Source organism: Propithecus coquereli, unplaced genomic scaffold (assembly GCF_000956105.1).
Source record: "Propithecus coquereli isolate 6110/MARCELLA unplaced genomic scaffold, Pcoq_1.0 Scaffold18, whole genome shotgun sequence".
NCBI lineage: Eukaryota > Metazoa > Chordata > Mammalia > Primates > Indriidae > Propithecus > Propithecus coquereli.
The window spans coordinates 4,807,510-4,824,476 of NW_012142745.1; the positions used below are offsets into that span (position 1 = coordinate 4,807,510).

Consider the following 16,967-nt stretch of genomic DNA (forward strand, 5'->3'; position numbering starts at 1 on the left):
CTCTGTTGCCCGGGCTAGAGTGCCGTGGCATCAGCCTAGCTCACAGCAACCTCAAACTCCTGGGCTCAAACAATCCTACTGCCTCAGCTTCCCAAGTAGCTGGGACTACAGGCATGTGCCACCATGCCCGACTAATTTTTTTTCTATATATATTTTTAGCTGTCCAATTAATTTCTTTCTATTTTTGGTAGAGATGGGGGTCTCGCTCTTGCTCAGGGTGATCTTGAACCCCTGAGCTCAAATGATCCACCTTCCTCTGCCTCCCAGAGTTGCTAGGATTACAGGCGTGAGCCACCATGCCCGGCCTTCCTGTGTCTCTTATAGAAGAAAATTATTTTGCTTTCCACTAGTAGATAAAGCTGTGTGTGTTTCTCCTACTTGTATTTTGTAAATACTGATAGATGCTAAACCTTTTCAGTGATCATTTTTTCTTATTATTTTGAGTGCTTCTGTTACCATTCTTATGCCAGATTTATTTCGCATTACTTTTCTTTATTTTTCTGCTTTTCAGTTATTTTCTCTATATTTTATATATTTTTTGAAACTACTTCTAGTCTTGTTTTGCAGGAAATAAGCTTAAATGCATGCATGTGTGGTTTATTTCTTCTGAGGATCCTTGATTTCTTCTATTTTTAAGATTCAAATTGAATGTATAATTAGTCAGTAACAGTTTGTTTTAAATAAAAGTCTTTGAAGTGTTAAATGTCAGCCTTTCATTTTTGTATTTGAATGATGTTTGAAGAGGAATCATAATGCAGTAGTAATTCATAATAGTGGAAGGTTCTTCCCTCAGATCCTTGAAAGCTAGCAATCTTACTCTCCAGCCTGGTTCTGAGCTGTTCCTGTATTAATTTTAAATAGGGTGTGATAGCATAAGCTGATGTGAGGGAGGCTGCAGAGATCTTTCTTTGAAATGGTTATATGTGGGAAGACTGGAGAGGTTTTTTTGTACTGCAAAGCTGTGAGGCCTGATAAGAAAGTGGAATAGGTATAAACCATTGTGCTGCCTCATCTTTTAAGGTAGGGACTACAAACTTATGAGTAGCTACTTAAATGAGTGAAGTGGCCCTGATGTAAGGAAATGCGATGGGCGAGGATTCTGGGGGAACTGGAGCAGGCATACCCCATCTAACAAAGGCTGTCAGTTGTCGCTGTGCCTGAAATGTTGGCCTATCATTGCTGGAGAGTTCACATTTATATGTAAATTTCCTGATTTTTTAAATGGTAATAATTAATTCAGGTTTTAGAAAAACTCAGTGTGGACCAAGCAGTACGATTATGCAGTTCACTAGTTTGTGACTTATTTTAAGGATTCTCTGGGGATATCTGAGCTTTGGGACGAATCATCATTTTTGGTAATTTAGAAAAATGAAGCAGTTTATTGATGACTTTTCTCAAATGCTTTTTTCCCCCATTTATATCTTAGTGTGGGACTACAATACTGGCAGAGTGGGAGCACCATTAGTTTGCTGTGAAATCAAATTAAAGAACTGGGAGGAAGGTAAATTTAACCACATAGCATTTTTATAATTAATATTAAAATTTTAAAACTTTAGAATTGTACTTCATCTCCTTCTTTATCTTATTTAAGAATATAAACACCCAGAAGTTCTCGTTGTTGTTCTTTGTAGTAGATATTTTTTTATCTAGAGCTACATGAATTGCGTTTGTTTTATTCATTTCAATGATGGCTCTGAAGAATTAGCATTGTTTTTATTTTGCCTATTATTTTATTATATAAATGCAAATAAGAATTATGGCAAAAACTTGAGAAATGTGCTAAATGAATAATGTCAATAAGTTAGGAGTGATCATAACTTTGTTTTGTAAAAGCAAAATTAGAAAAGTTATTCTCCGAAGCTGAGGATTTTTTACATGTTTTCCTTTTCCCTGAGGACTTTAACCTGGAATTATCACAGGGAAATTTTCACAGTTCCATAAAAGTCTGTTGCTTATGCCATTTAAAATACTAATCCCTTTTTTTTTTTTTTTTTTTTTTTTTGAGACAGAGTCTCACTCTGTTGCCCGGGCTAGAGTGCCGTGGCATCAGCCTAGCTCACAGCAACCTCAAACTCCTGGGCTCAAGTGATCCTACTGCCTCAGCCTCCCGAGTAGCTGGGACTACAGGCATGCGCCACCATGCCCGGCTAATTTTTTCTATATATTTTTAGCTGTCCAATTAATTTCTTTCTATTTTTTGGTAGAGATGGGGTCTCGCTCTTGCCCAGGCTGGTCTCGAACTCCTGAGCTCAAACAATCCGCCCGCCTGGGCCTCCCAGAGAGCTAGGATTACAGGCGTGAGCCACCGCGCCCGGCCTCCTAAAATACTAATCACTTTTTAAAAATTCACTTGATCCTATTAAAATGTAGAAATTATCTATGATTTATTGGGATGCATCTTTCCTCTGTATAAGGTAAAGATAAAGATTCTAAGGCTCAAATGTCATTTTTCAGTTGTCTTTAGCAGAGTTAGTGAAAATATTCAATAAGTTTAAGCTTGGAGTCATTCTGAAATTACCTGTAAGAATAATTTTCTAAATAGTAATTTGCTTTTATACAGAGATTTGTTCTGTTATTAAATGCGTGACTTAATCCTTATATCAGTTTATTATTATGATATTTAAAACTCTATGGAATATTTTAAACAATTTACCTCTGTAGTATTTGTAATTATTTTATGCAATGAGTGGAGGATGTTGGATTTTTTTTTTCCCCCCTGAAACAGGATTTTGCTCTCACCTAGGCTGAAGTGCAGTGGCGGAATTCATAGCTTCACTGCAGCCTTGAACTCATGAGCTCAAGCGATCCTCCTGCCTCAGCCTCCTGAGTAGCTGGGACTATAGGCACGTGCCACCATGTCCAGCTAATTTTTTATTTTTTATGAGACAGGGTCTCACTATGTTGCCCAGGCTGGTCTCAGACTCTTGGCCTCAAGCAATCCTCTTGCCTCAGCCTCTCAAAGTGCTGGGATCACAGCCATGAGCCACCATTCCTAGCCAGATGTTGGATTTCAGAGTGTGATTTTTCTCTTGTAGTGGTAACTTAAAAGCATAAATGCTTATGGTTAAGCAACTGAAATTTTGCACCTGTTTTTAAATTGATAAACTTTGTTCATTCCTAGTGTCTGCCTTGCTTCCTTTGGGAAGCTCTAATTGGATTAAAATAAGATGTTCTTATTTAGAAACTAATAGTTTCAAATTTTCATGTGTTGCATATAGGGATTAAAATATTGAATTAACTCAGAATTATTATTTATTAGGTGGATACTTTAATACTGATAAACCACACCCTAGAGGTGAAATTCTTATTGGTGGCCAAAATGTGACAATGGGATACTACAAAAATGAAGCAAAAACAAAAGCTGATTTCTTTGAAGATGAAAATGGACAGAGGTGGCTCTGTACTGGAGATATTGGAGAGTTTGACCCTGATGGTTGTTTAAAGATTATTGGTGAGCCATCTAATAATTTTTTTTAAAATGAACATTTCTTAAGTAGTTTTGTACAAGAGGTACAATGTATTTAGAAAGGATGTTTAATAATGTAAGTGTATCTTTATGTAATGTTGGTATGGGCTGTTGCATCAAGCCTGGAATATAAAAATTTTTAATATGGACTGTGGAATTTGAGGCTCGACACATTATGAGGTCTCAAAAACGGTTCAACGACAGTGGTACTTTAAATTACTGTTAGTCGTTTTTTTCCTGCTTGTATAGGAAATACTCATTTTTGCGAATTCTTTGACACCTAGAGATTATTGGATGGGGCTCTCCTATCTGAACTGTGTCCTTGCCTTGCCCAAGAGAATGAAGGAAAGCCAGGCAGCTCAAATGCTATGACCTATATGGGGTGAAAAATGCCTTCCTCTTCTTCTCCCCTTTTTTTCAGTTAATGGCATTTCTATCCCAGTCATGCTAACTAGAAACCTGGGAAGAGGTAAAAGACTCTTCAGTCAGCTCCCATACCTATTTCATATCCCACTGATTGATCTTACGAGATACTCCTTGAATTCATACTCTTCTCTCTTTCTCTGTCCTTCTTGCAATGATTGTAGCTCAGGCCTACACCTTCTGCCACTCTATTGTGAGAAATTCCTCTGTTGCTATGCTTGCTGCCACTTAAACACACCCTCTCACTTCTATCATGTGATTACTAAACACTGATCTAATTGGATCACTTTCTTACTGTTAACCTTCTCATGGCTCCTAGAAGCTCAATTCAGGGTGCCTGTGTTCCATGACTGCTTTTCACCTCTCCACCTCCGTCTTCAGTTGTTTCCCTCCTCCTCCATGCCGCTGACATTCGAACTGACATGCTTCTGGCCTTTGCCAGTGCTGTGATGCTGCTTGGCTGCCTCTCATTCTTCGCAGCTCAGGGCTTACTTGTAGGAATTCTTTTCAATCTAGTTTGGAGAATCTTAACACTTAGCACTACCATGTTGTATTGTGGTAATACGTTTTTGCATTATACATCTCTCCAGATAGAATGTGAGCTTGCAGATGGCATTGAGTATCTTCTTCACCTGCCTGGTATTAATGGATACTAGGATCATATCTATTCAGCAGAACATACCTGAAGCCCTGACGCTGCGGTCCCTTAAGCAGAAGCTAATTGTTTTTTTCTTAAGAGAATGTATTTAATAGCACAAAAATTAGGGCCTAATTGTATTATGTACTTCTAATTTTAGCTTAACCATTAATGCTTAATTTAGCAAAGTTTTAAATAATTTGATAGCAAATTATGTAGGGAATGGCCAGTATTTATGTGTGTTAAAGGTGTTATTAATACTATTCTTCTCAATGTTTTCCCCTCCCCACTTTTGTTTGTATTGCACAGATCGTAAAAAGGACCTTGTAAAACTACAAGCAGGAGAATATGTTTCTCTTGGGAAAGTAGAGGCAGCTTTGAAGAATCTTCCACTAATAGATAACATCTGTGCATATGCAAATAGGTAAGAAAGTGGAATTCATGCTACTTTTACTTAAAACATTTGGTGTGTCACAGGAATTTCTTCCCTGTATGGACATTCTTTGTAAAATTATCCCAAGAACTCTTCCTTCTTTTCTGTTATCACTGGGAACAGTCTCCTCCTCATTATAGCCATTGGCTGACTCATTCCTTGCAATGCTTCCCCTCACCATCTTTCTCTGTATCCCTGTTTTCTGCTTTACATCTTGCTGCAGTGTCCTGTGTGGTTGGGAGGTAAAGAAAATACAGTCTTCCTTCCTGCAGCTTTGGTATCCCTAGCTACCTGTCTGTCTGCATGGGAAGCTTCACAGAACCACTCCAGGGGAAAGGGGAGTCAAGAAATGTCAGTGAGCAGTACACAGTACACTTCTCTGCTCTGAACTTGAGTCTACTTAGGACCCTGGGCAGGGGCTAGGGGCTCCCACCTTAAGCCATATTACACTATGGCTTAATATGTAGCATCCCTAGCCTATGGTGATACAGAGGCAGCTGAGAACCCGTCTACAGCAACTGACAATTATTGTGGGAAAAGGAAATCTGGTATCAGAAAAACCAATTTAGAAACAGGCTTTTGGGTACAGACCAAGTTAAAAATGAACTACATTGATTTATAAATGATTCTGCCCTTTAATTGGCCATTTAATATTTTCTTTAGTGATGCTACAGTTCTGGATTATACTTACGTGATAGTGACCAGAACTTCTCTTCCTGTGCAGCTGCCATTTTTTCAAGTTACTGTTTTATGGTCTTTAAAAAAGTATCTGCCTTCACTGGGCATACTCAGTGTTCCTCTTTAAACAAGTTCTCATGGTAACAAAAGCAAAAATGAATATAATCAAATTATTTTGATTCTTTAGATAACAGTTTTTAATTATATTTTAGTTTTGTTTAACCTGTTGCAATGAATTACTGATTTTTTAAAGATGAATTTTCTAATATTTGTAATTTTCTTTTAAAAAATGTATGCATGGCACTGTTCATAATAGTTATGTTTTCTTGAAATTTACCATGAAATGTCAGATTGAGGTTTATTTAACAATGAACTCTGCCAAAGCACTGGAGCATACTATGAATCGGACAGCAAAACTAGCTGTTGCATGAGATAAATATGCCAGTACCAAGTGTGGCACATGTTTTTTAAAAATAGTGAAGAGTTAATTACTGTCATTGTGATCAGTAACTGTAGTTGTTAACCTAGTATACCATTTTGTTCCTTATCTAAATTGTCCTTTGTGTATTTCAGTTATCATTCTTATGTCATTGGATTTGTTGTGCCAAATCAAAAGGAGCTAACCGAACTAGCTCGAAAGAAAGGACTCAGAGGGACTTGGGAGGAGCTGTGTAACAGCTGTGAAATGGAAAATGAGGTACTTAAAGTACTTTCTGAAGCTGCTATTTCAGGTGAGTGTTTTGTTAAACTGATTCTAAGAACTGAGAAGGAAAGAGAATAGTTACATTGATTTAACCTGTTAAAAGGCTTAGGGCACAACATTTCCTGCTCAGAAACCATTTCTACCATTAGTAGATGGAAAAATATCTACCTAACCAGTTCCCCAGTCAAGCTCTCCTCTCTAGGAAACAAATCATCTGCTGCCACCAAACTGACGTGCACGTATGTTGAATGGTCTCGTCTCTGCAGCTTTTGTTTTCTGGGTTGGCCCTTTCTCTCTTTATCTCAGCTGTTCCTTAAGACCCTCCTCAGTTTCCTGGTCGCACTAGCCCTCAGTGAACCATCTAAAACTCGTTTTGGAACTTTATACAGTGTTAGGGTCCAGGTACTTGATTGTACTAATGTCCTATACCTGTTTTTTCTTTTGGTTCAAGACTAGTTTAATATTGTTGCTTTAATAAAAACAGCTGTGTTTTTTGAGTTATTATTAAGTATAATACAAGCATACACTTTTGTTCTACTTGGGTATGTCATATAAGGTTATGAAAAATATAAATTTATATTTTAAGCAAATGAAGTCATTATTCTGGTCCTTTATTTCAACGTTAATTGTGTTTTGTAGTATGTTAGCTTAAAGATTCCATTTTTAGGTAACTTAAAATCTTAGAACTGATGCTAAAATTGTTTTATTTAATGAATATTCATTAGAAACCTGCATCATTTCTAAATAAGGTAGAATACTAAAACAATAAGTATAATTTTAGGTTCATATTCCTATTTGCTTGTTTTTGTATGTATTGTAACAGCTCTTTTCAGATAATTAACATACTATACAACTCATCCGTTTAATGTGTACAATTAAATGGCTTTTAATATATTCACCAAGTTGTACAATCATCACCACAGTCATTTTTACAACATTGTCATCACCCCAAAAAGAGACCTCACACCCATTAGCAGTCACTCACCATTATTCCCAAAACCCCCTATTTTTCAGCAACCTCTGATTGACTTTCTGTCTCTATAGATTTCCCTATTCTGCAGATTTGGTATAACTAGAATCATACAAGGTCTTTTGTGGCTGCTTTTTTTCACTTAGCATGTTTTCAGAGTTCATCCACGTTGTAGCGTGTATCAATACTTCATTCCCTCTGATTGCCAAATAATGTTTTATTGCATGGATATATGCCACATTTTGTTTATATGTTCATCATTGATGGACAATTTGTTTCCACTTTTGGCTATTAAGAATAATGTGGCTGTGAACATACGATTTTGTGTGGACATGTGTTTATTTGTCTTGAGTAGAGATACCAAAGTGATGTATTAACTTTATATTGACCCTTTTGAGGAACAGCCAGACTATTTTCCAAAATATTTTTTCCAAATATCTTCCAAAATGGCAGCATTATTTTACATTCTCACCACTGGTATATGAAGGTATCAGTTTTCCCACATCCTCGCCAAGACTTCTTATTGACTGTCCTTGTGATTCTAGTCATCCTAGTGGGTGTGAAGTGTAGTATCTTACTGTGGTTTGATTTGTGTTTCCCTAGTGGCTACCGATATTGAGCATTTTTTCATGTGCTTATTGGCTGCCATATATCTTCTTTAGAAAATATCTATTCAGATCCTTTGCCCATTTTTTAATGGTGTTACTTGTCTCTCTGTTATTGAGTTGTATGAGTTCTTCATATATTCTTGATAAAAGTCCATTATCAGGTATGCGATTTGCAAATACAGCTGGCTCTTCGTATCTGTGGGTTCTGCATTCATGAATTCAACCAACTACAGATCAAAAATAGAAAAATACAATACGACAATAAAAAAATTTAAAAATAGTAATAACAACTATTTACATAGCATTTACATTTTGTCAGGTATTATAAGCAATTTAGAGATGATTTAAAGTACATGAGAGGATGTGTGTAGGTTATATGCAAATATTATGCCATCTTGTAGAAGGACTTGAGCCTCTGTGAATTTTAGTATCCATGGGAGTCCTGAAACCAATCCCTTGCATATACTGAGGGACAACTGTATTTTCTCCTATTCTCTGCGTTGTCTTTAAACTTTCTTGGTGGTGTTCCTTGAAGCACAAAAGTTTTTAATATTTATGACATGTTTTGATCCCCTTCTCATTTCTCTCTGCGTATATTCTATAGATGTTTTCTTTGTGGTTGCCAATGCAATTAGATAAAACATTTGAAGTTTTAACAGTATGTTTTAAACTGACACCAGCTTAACTTCCATCTCATATAAAAACTCTACTCCTTTACATTCCTGCCCCTTCCTCTGTTATTGATGACACCAGTCACCTTTTTTATTGTATATCCATTAACATAGATTTATAATTACTTTTTATGCCTTTGTTCTTTAAATTCCATACCAGATTTAAATGTGATTTATGCATCTACATTACATTACTTCAGAGTTGTGTATTTCCCTATGTATTTAACTTTACCAAGGAGTTTTGCAGTTTTTTATGGTTTTATGTTACTGTTTATTATCCTTTTGCTTCAACTTGAAGGACTCCCTTCAACATTTTTTGTAAGGCCAGCCTAGTAATGAAAAACTCCCTCAACTTTTGTTTGTCAGGGAAAGTCATAATTTTTTCCTTCATTTTTGATGGGCAAGTTTAGGTTATAGTGTTCTTGGTTGGCTGTGTGTGTGTGTGTGTGTGTGTGTGTGTGTGTGTGTGTATGTGTGTTTTCTTTCAGTATTTGGAATATATCATCCCTCTCCTTTTTAACCTTTAGGCTTCCTGCTGATAGTTCAGTGGGAGCTCTTTTGTGTGCGATGACTCATTTTTCTCTTGCTGCTTTCAAGATTCTCTGTGGCTTTTGTCAGCTTGATTATGAATGTGTCTTGGTATGGTTCTCTTTAGATTTATCCTAGTGGAGTTCTTTGAGCTTTTTAAATTTATACTGCCATTTCCCTCCTCAGATGTGGGAAGTTTTTGGCCATTATTTCTTCAAATAGGCTCTCTGCCCTTTTCTCTTTCTTTTCCTTCTGGAACTCCTATAATAAATGCTTTTTTCCACTTGATGGTGTCCCATAGATTTCTTAGGCTCACTTCATTTTTCTTCATTTTTTTTCTTTTTGCTCTTCTATCTCAGTAATTTTAAGAGTCGTGTCTTTGAGTTCACGTATCCTCTCTTCCACCTGGTCAAGTCTGCTCTTGATCCTCAAGTGAATTTTTCAATTCATTTATTGTATTCCTTAGTTCCAGAATTTCTGTTTGGTTCTTCTAATTCTTTTAAATCTCTTTGTTAATATTCTCATTTTGTTCATGTGTCATTTTTCCGATATTGTTTATGTCTCTCTACTCTTTTAATTGAGCATCTTTATAACAGTTATTTTGAATTCTTTGGTAATTCATATATCTCCATTTCTTTGGGATTGGTTTCTGGAGATGTAATCTTTTTGACAGGCCATGTTTTTCTATTTGATTGTTATGTCTTAATTTTTGTTGGGACTTTAGCATTTGGAAAATCATCTACCTTTCTCAGTCCTTGCGGTCTGGTTTTGTATTGGGTAGACTTTTCCCAATCAGCGCTGCTAGATTCTGAAGCCATTTCAAACCTTTTCTGAGGATGTATCCTCTGGGTTTGTGGGTATGATATAATTGAAGAGGTTTGCCAGTTTCAACTCAGGAACTCCCCCTGGTGCCTGTCACACGGTGGCCTCACTGGTGCTGCAGTAAGCTCTGGCACTGGAGTGCCACCTAGTGTCTCTTTGTGATATTGTAGCCTCTGGTGTATTTTTGTTACCTTTGTCCTTGACAGACCTCAACCTGGTGCCCTATTCCTTTCAGTGCTTTAAATTCAGGCAAGATAGAAACCAGTCTCTTGCACCCCAGAAGTCAGAACATTACATATATGTTCCACTTCTTTTCCAAGGCGGGTAGTCAGAAGCCTGGGTTTGCTTCCCTATCACTCTGCACTGTGCTGAGGGGAGAGGCTCTAGCAAGCGAATGCTGGGTATTTTTCTACCGTACTTTGATGCAGTTGGTTTCACACTGTCCTGGAGTGCAGGAACCTCTTAACTGGTTTCTAAATTTCTTAACACAGCCAATAAATAGGTCTGTATATTTGTTAAATCTATGTCTCTTTGGGGGAGGGACTGGGTTTTCCTTTACTGACATCTCTCCTCCTCAGCACATTTCTTTTGTATCCTATTATGGTAAGGTGTTCACCTGTGTTTTCTTTTTAGATTGCATCCACTTGAGAGCAGCAACTATTTATTCATTTTCGTCTTGTTTTTAAGAATGTATAGTATAGCACTTTACACTTAGTAATTTTTTTCAATAAGTATTTGTTGAACGAATACTTGAAAAGTAAATCAGTCCTACTAAGGACATACGCTTTTTCAAAACTACATCTTCCTGTTAACGTCCCTTGGATGCTTTCCTTTCCTCCCTTCCTTCCTCCATGTGTCTGAGTACAAATGTACTGGCAGTGTGTTAGGAACACGATAGTAAGCAAGCATCCTGTCTCCATGTACCTTACAGCCAATATCCTGGTTTAATGACAAGATTCTCTTTTTTTAATTTCTGAAGTAATTGTACTCTTTATAATAAATTCAAGGAAAACAAATAGGGGTAAAGGAAAAAGAAAAATTTCCTCATTTACTTTCTCCTGGATCCCAGTCCCTAGAGGTGCATGGTTTTCAGCTTTGTGTGTATTCTCCTCGTCCTGTACATCTAGATGTATTTAAATTTATCTAGCCTGTGCTATAACTTGTGTGTGTGTGTGTGTGTGTGTGTGTGTGTGTTTACCTAATAATATACAGTTACACACTGCATGACGACGTTTCGGTCAATGACAGACTGCCTATATGACAGTGGTCATATAAGATTATAATACCATATTTTTATACTACCTTTTATATGCTTAGATATGTTTAGATACACAAATACTGTTGTATTACAATTGCCTGCAGTATTCAGCAGAGTAATGTACTGTACAGGTTTGTAGCCTAGGAGCAATAGGCTGTACCCTACAGCCTAGGTGTGTAGTAGGTTATCCCACCTAGATTTGTGTAAGTACTCTGTGATGTTCACATGACAACAAAATCACCTAACAATGCATTTTTCAGAGTATATCTTTTCTCATTAAGCATTGCATGACTGTATTAGATACCTGTATAAATCTAACTCACTTTTAATGACAAAATGTTATCCCATTTTATGCCTATATTGTATTTAAACTCATTCTCCTATTGGTGGGGATTTGTTAAATAGTTTTTTGCTATTGTAATTCTCATACATATGTCTTTCTTTACTTATGCTAGTATTTTTGAGGGATAGATTGCTTATTATTTATTTAAAAATGCTAATCTTCTCTGTATTATTCCGATTTTAGTACATGTGCTGCTGAAACTAGCACGAGGGATATAGATTGCTTAGAAGTGAGATTTGCGGACCTTTTGTTGGTTGTGCATTTTGATAGGTACTCAGAGACTGGGAAAGTTACACTATTTACTCATTGTATGCTTTTAATATCTTTGCTTTTTTTTTTTTTTTTAAATCATTTTAGCAAGTCTGGAAAAGTTTGAAATTCCAGTAAAAATTCGTTTGAGCCCTGAACCATGGACCCCTGAAACTGGTCTGGTGACAGATGCCTTCAAGCTGAAACGCAAAGAGCTTAAAACACATTACCAGGCGGACATTGAGCGAATGTATGGAAGGAAGTAATTATTCTCTTTTGGCATCTGTTTGCTGCAGTGAGCTCAGATCAAATAGGAAAATACTTGAAATGCCTGTCTCAAACTGTGAGGCAAACTCCATTCCTCATATTAAATCTGAAATGTTATTTCTCATAACATCACCATTTTTAACTGACAGGATTAGTAAAATATTAAGACAGCAAACTGTGTCTGTCTCTTCTTTCTTTTTCCCCTCCTCCAATTTACTTTATCACCTATGACTATACTTGTCAGTATGAGAATTTTTCTGAATCGTATTGGGGAAACAGTGATTTTAAAACCTCAAGTTTTTAAACATGATTTATACGTTCTGTATAATGTTCAGTTTGTAACTTTTTAAAGTTTGGATGTATGTATAGAGGGATAAATAGGAAATATAAGAATTGGTTATTTGGGGGGCTTTTTTACTTAACTGTATTTAAAAATACAAAGGTATTGATGTGAAATTATGTAAATTTCAAATGCTTATGAATCAAATCATTGTTCAACAAAAGATTTGTTGCTGTGTAATTACTGTCTTGTATGCATTTGAGAGAAATAAATATACCCGTACTTATGTTTTAAGAAATTGAGATCTTGTGAATATATGCCTGTCAATGTCTTCTTTATATATTTATTTTTTATTAGGAAAAAAATGAAGTTTGGTTGGTGCTGCATGAAACAAAATAGGAGTAGAGGGTTATGGTTTAATGGTAAAGGAGATAAACACAGCAAGTGTAGCACCCGTTGATAATTAGTCTCCAGTAGCTTACTATCAAAATGTTCAGTGTCTTCTATTTAGCTGTTGAAACTAGGAATATATCTAAATTAAGTGGAAGCAATTCTGAAAGTTAGGGTAGAATTTAAAAAACAAAGGTTAGAAAGTTATTCTTTATTTCATTGACCATGTGTACATTGTGTTGTCTATATTTATGAACACAGTCATGAAAAATTATTCTACTCCAAACTCTTATTCTACTTTTAGTCTAGATATTTAATCATATATATCATTTCAAAATTAGGATTTTTTGTTTTTTATAGTTTACACTGGGGGGATGGTATGTGTATGGGTATGTGAGAGAGAAGGGAGGGAGAGAGAGCGATTGTCAGGGGTGGTAGCTTATTAAAAAAGCACCTTATTCTTTCATAATCTTTCTACACTAGAAAATGAAATAATTTAGAATGTGTTTGATACTGGCACTCTCACTAAGATACATGAGAATTTAATTAACTTTACAATGGGGTGAGTTAAAATTTAATTTGTGGGTTTTTATGTCAGCGTAGAAGTTATTGTGCTTGAAAAAACATTGTATGATACATAGTCTTTTCATATGTTTGCTCGTCTTTTGTTATTTCTGGATTATCAAGAGTAATATTGGTCCAATTAAGATGTGATCCAGTCAGGACTTAAAAAATCATAGCACCACATTTTTTCATGTCAGACTAGTTATTTTCTTGATTCTCAGTTACTTTAGGCATCAAAAGGCAAAAAATATATATATATGAAAAGATACGAACATAGGTCTGGGTAAGATAGTGGGATGCTGAGAGGAGCCAGGATCGTGTAGGTTTTGGTCACATCACAAACATCATATCTGGAGAAATTGCAATATGGTGTTTATTTTGTGTTCAACTTTTCTTAAATTCTTGTATATTTGTATCATGTTTAAATGCTTTTCTCTTTGTCATAGTTTAAATTTTAATAGTTGGGATAACTGCCAAAAAGAAATAAAGATATGAAAGAAAGTAAATGGAACTTATCTATCAGGATGCTGTGATCTAAAAATTAAATCAGGGTAGGTGGAGAGAATTTGTTTCTGATGCTTTGTCTTTACAATAATTGTTTGCTTTCAAATGATTAAAAAAAGGTATTTAGAAAGAAAAGCTTTAATGCTCCACGGGAGAGACACTGGTATTTGTGACTTGAAATAGTGTCGGATGAGTATGTTGCTTATCACCGGTTCAGAGTAAAAGTTGCTTCTTTCCAGAAACATCTAATGAGGCTACTTTAATCTATATCTAGTTCCCTTTGCTTTCTCACATGATTAAAGTTTATAATTTCTTTGAGTCCTAAAATAGCAGATGCCCAGTATCAAATGCCACAGTAGAACATGAAATTAAATAAGAGTCCCATTTCAAACAAATTTCTCTCTAAGCCAAAAAATATTTAGTGAATAACAAAAAAACCCTTAATACTGCTTTCAAGAAGAAAAAATTGAAGGAAACCATGCAACAATTACTATATAATTCTGTTATATAAGAAATACCAGTATAACCAGGAGATACTTGGGGAGAACAACTTTAAGGAATTTGAAAGTAAATTGCTAAATCTATATGCATATCTGAAAATAGGATATGGATCTTAAGAGAATGATTCCTAAGAACCATTTTTTTCTGGAAATAAGCTATATGAAGAATTCTTATACATTTCATGTTACAGTAAGTTTAGCAGTTTATAGCACATAGACTGGTGGCCACCTCCATTCCTCCTTCCACTCCTTCCATCCACCCCCCTCCGATATTTATCTTAGCTTAAAGGTCATCACGAAGTTTTTGTTGACACTGAACAAAACTGAAAGTGGTATCTACTTTCTAAATACTGCTTTGCTTTTAAATAGTGGAGTTTATATCCATGATGTTCTCTAAAGCTTGTAACTTTTTCAGCAATATTTAAAAATAGACTAACCTGGAATAACTTTTTGTTTAACTACTCAAGATTTTACAGTTTTTAAATAATAAGTTCCTTTAACAAATTTTTAAAATCTGCGTGGGTTCCTAGTTTATTAAGAATTATGTACATCTGTGATGTTCTAAAGGGAGATCCACTTTTCAACAGTGTACATACTGGGCCACTCTGAAATGTAATGCACCCTTTCTACACGTAAAATTGGTTATTTACTGTGAGTTCGTTTCCAGTGTATTCTTGGTTATTGCTGTTTTCTGCCTGAAAATGTGTACATCATAAAGAAGCTACATAGCTACATGGTATGGACTATTTTTTTGTAACTGGACATGAAAGTTTGAAGAATAAAGATATGTAAAAAAGTTTCTGATATTAAAACTAATGGTTTGTTTTTTTTAAAGAAAAGCTCTCCCCATAAAAGCCAAACTTTAATTGACATTCCTGAAATACATGTTGAAAAAGTAGTTTGGGGAATTTTCTTCCCTGTCCCTGGCCTAGCCATCTATTTGAAGGGAAGTTTTTTGTTCTAGAAACTGTTGTTAATCTTCTCCATCTAACATTCTCATATTCTAACTTCCTCCCAGTCCTTTCTGAATGCCTCCTTTTTCATTCTTCCCTTTTGGTTTTGATTGCACAGAAGGCTATGCTGTCAGCATTTTAAAGACAGTGCTGATAAGATGTTTTCTACACTTAAAATATTCACATAGCCTGACGTCTTGAATAGAGAAGATCAGTTAAAATTTGGCATCAAAATTCGTGGAGTAGAATCTGTATCGTAGCAGCAATAAAATAAATTCTGTGCTAACATTTAAATCCAATGATTGTGGGAAGAAGAGTTTTATCATACTGTGGTATCTCAGAAACTAACCCCTCTGCCTTTGCCAGTCAATGTTTGTTTCTGGCAAAGCTAGGTATGTGTAACTTTATACTAACTTACACTTTTATAAAAAATATGTCTTTGTATGTAATCCTGTAACAAAACCGGTTCAGGTATTTTTACATAAGCATCTGGCAGCTTCTGTGTGTTTTGCCTTAACTTAAACCAATAGTCATTTCTTTTTATTCACTTTGCTCAGATTATTCTTTTATTAAACATAGGTAGCTTAATATTTCTACCACTCCAAATATGTAAGTGGTTTAGCATGAGGCAGGTCTATATTGTCATGGAAAGGTTTTTATGACATAACATAAAAACAGTCTATATACAGATACATAGCCTGATTTTAGTAATAAAATACATTTTCTTCAATCCGACACAATACTCTGTCTCTGATCCCCTTCTAATTGGTCCACATGCAAGCATGGAGGCTGCAAGAGCCTGTGCATTTCAGAATCGCCTCCGTAAACCAAGTGCCTTAACATGGTGCATGCTTGTCCCCCAGAGTAGGTGTTCAGTGACTGCCTTTGAGTGAATTAAAATGTTAAAGTTATCACAATGCACGTGTGTGTCAGCAAAGCCTTCCCCATTCGTGCACTTAGTGATAGCTGAGTTACGTTGCCTCTGCTATTCATTCAGAAGCAACTTCTCACGTCTGGTGATTCCTTTTTAAATTAGCCCTCAGTTCTTTGTGAAGAAAGGTTATTCTCCTGTGCGATCTTTTGGTTATTCTATAAAAGGGGATCTCAGTTTGAAAGTTTTTCTGCGCAGATTACTTTTATAAAAACAGTTTCTCTTTAGTATGAATTTTTTGATGTTGAAAGTTTTTCTGTCTTTAGTGCATTTACAGGTTTCCAATCTGGAATGTGTCCTGTTACGCTCTTAATACAACTGCAGATGAGCTACCCTGTCTGCCTTCAGGGGGCTCTTCCCAGTGCGAGTTCTTTCATGTTCAGTGACGGGCAAGCGACAAGTGGAGATTTCTCCACATTGACCACATTTGTGGAGTTTCTCCAGTGTGAATTCTTTGCCGTTAACTAAAGGGTGTATTATGGCTTAAGATTTTCCCACTTTCTTCACATTCATAGGTGGTGGTTTTTGGTTGTCATCGTTATTTATTTTTCTAAACTTGCATGAACTCTCACATGTTGAAAAGTTTTTAGGGACTTCAGATACTTTATCAATACTATATGATCATAGGATTTCTTACCTGTGTGATTTTTCATGTGTCAGATCAGCAGTTCTCAAACTTTTTGGTCTCAGGACTACTTTATGCTCTGAGAGAAATTGACAAAATTATTGAGGACCCCAGAAAACTTTTGTTTATGTGGCTTACATCTATTGATTTTTTTTTTTTTTTTT

The 16,967-nt window shown here is 35.7% G+C and overlaps 1 protein-coding gene across 1 annotated transcript in view; it reads left to right on the forward strand.

Moving 5' to 3' along the window:
• Positions 1 to 12,649, forward strand: part of ACSL3 (acyl-CoA synthetase long-chain family member 3) — a 65,713-nt gene extending 53,064 nt beyond the window's left edge. Inside the window, exons 9-13 of the mRNA XM_012642465.1 lie at positions 1,365 to 1,501; positions 3,260 to 3,451; positions 4,836 to 4,950; positions 6,211 to 6,368; positions 11,898 to 12,649. Coding sequence (XP_012497919.1) covers positions 1,365 to 1,501; positions 3,260 to 3,451; positions 4,836 to 4,950; positions 6,211 to 6,368; positions 11,898 to 12,055 — 760 coding nt within the window. The 3' untranslated portion in view covers positions 12,056 to 12,649. The remainder of the gene's footprint in view (positions 1 to 1,364; positions 1,502 to 3,259; positions 3,452 to 4,835; positions 4,951 to 6,210; positions 6,369 to 11,897) is intronic.
• The last annotated feature ends 4,318 nt before the right edge of the window (positions 12,650 to 16,967 follow it).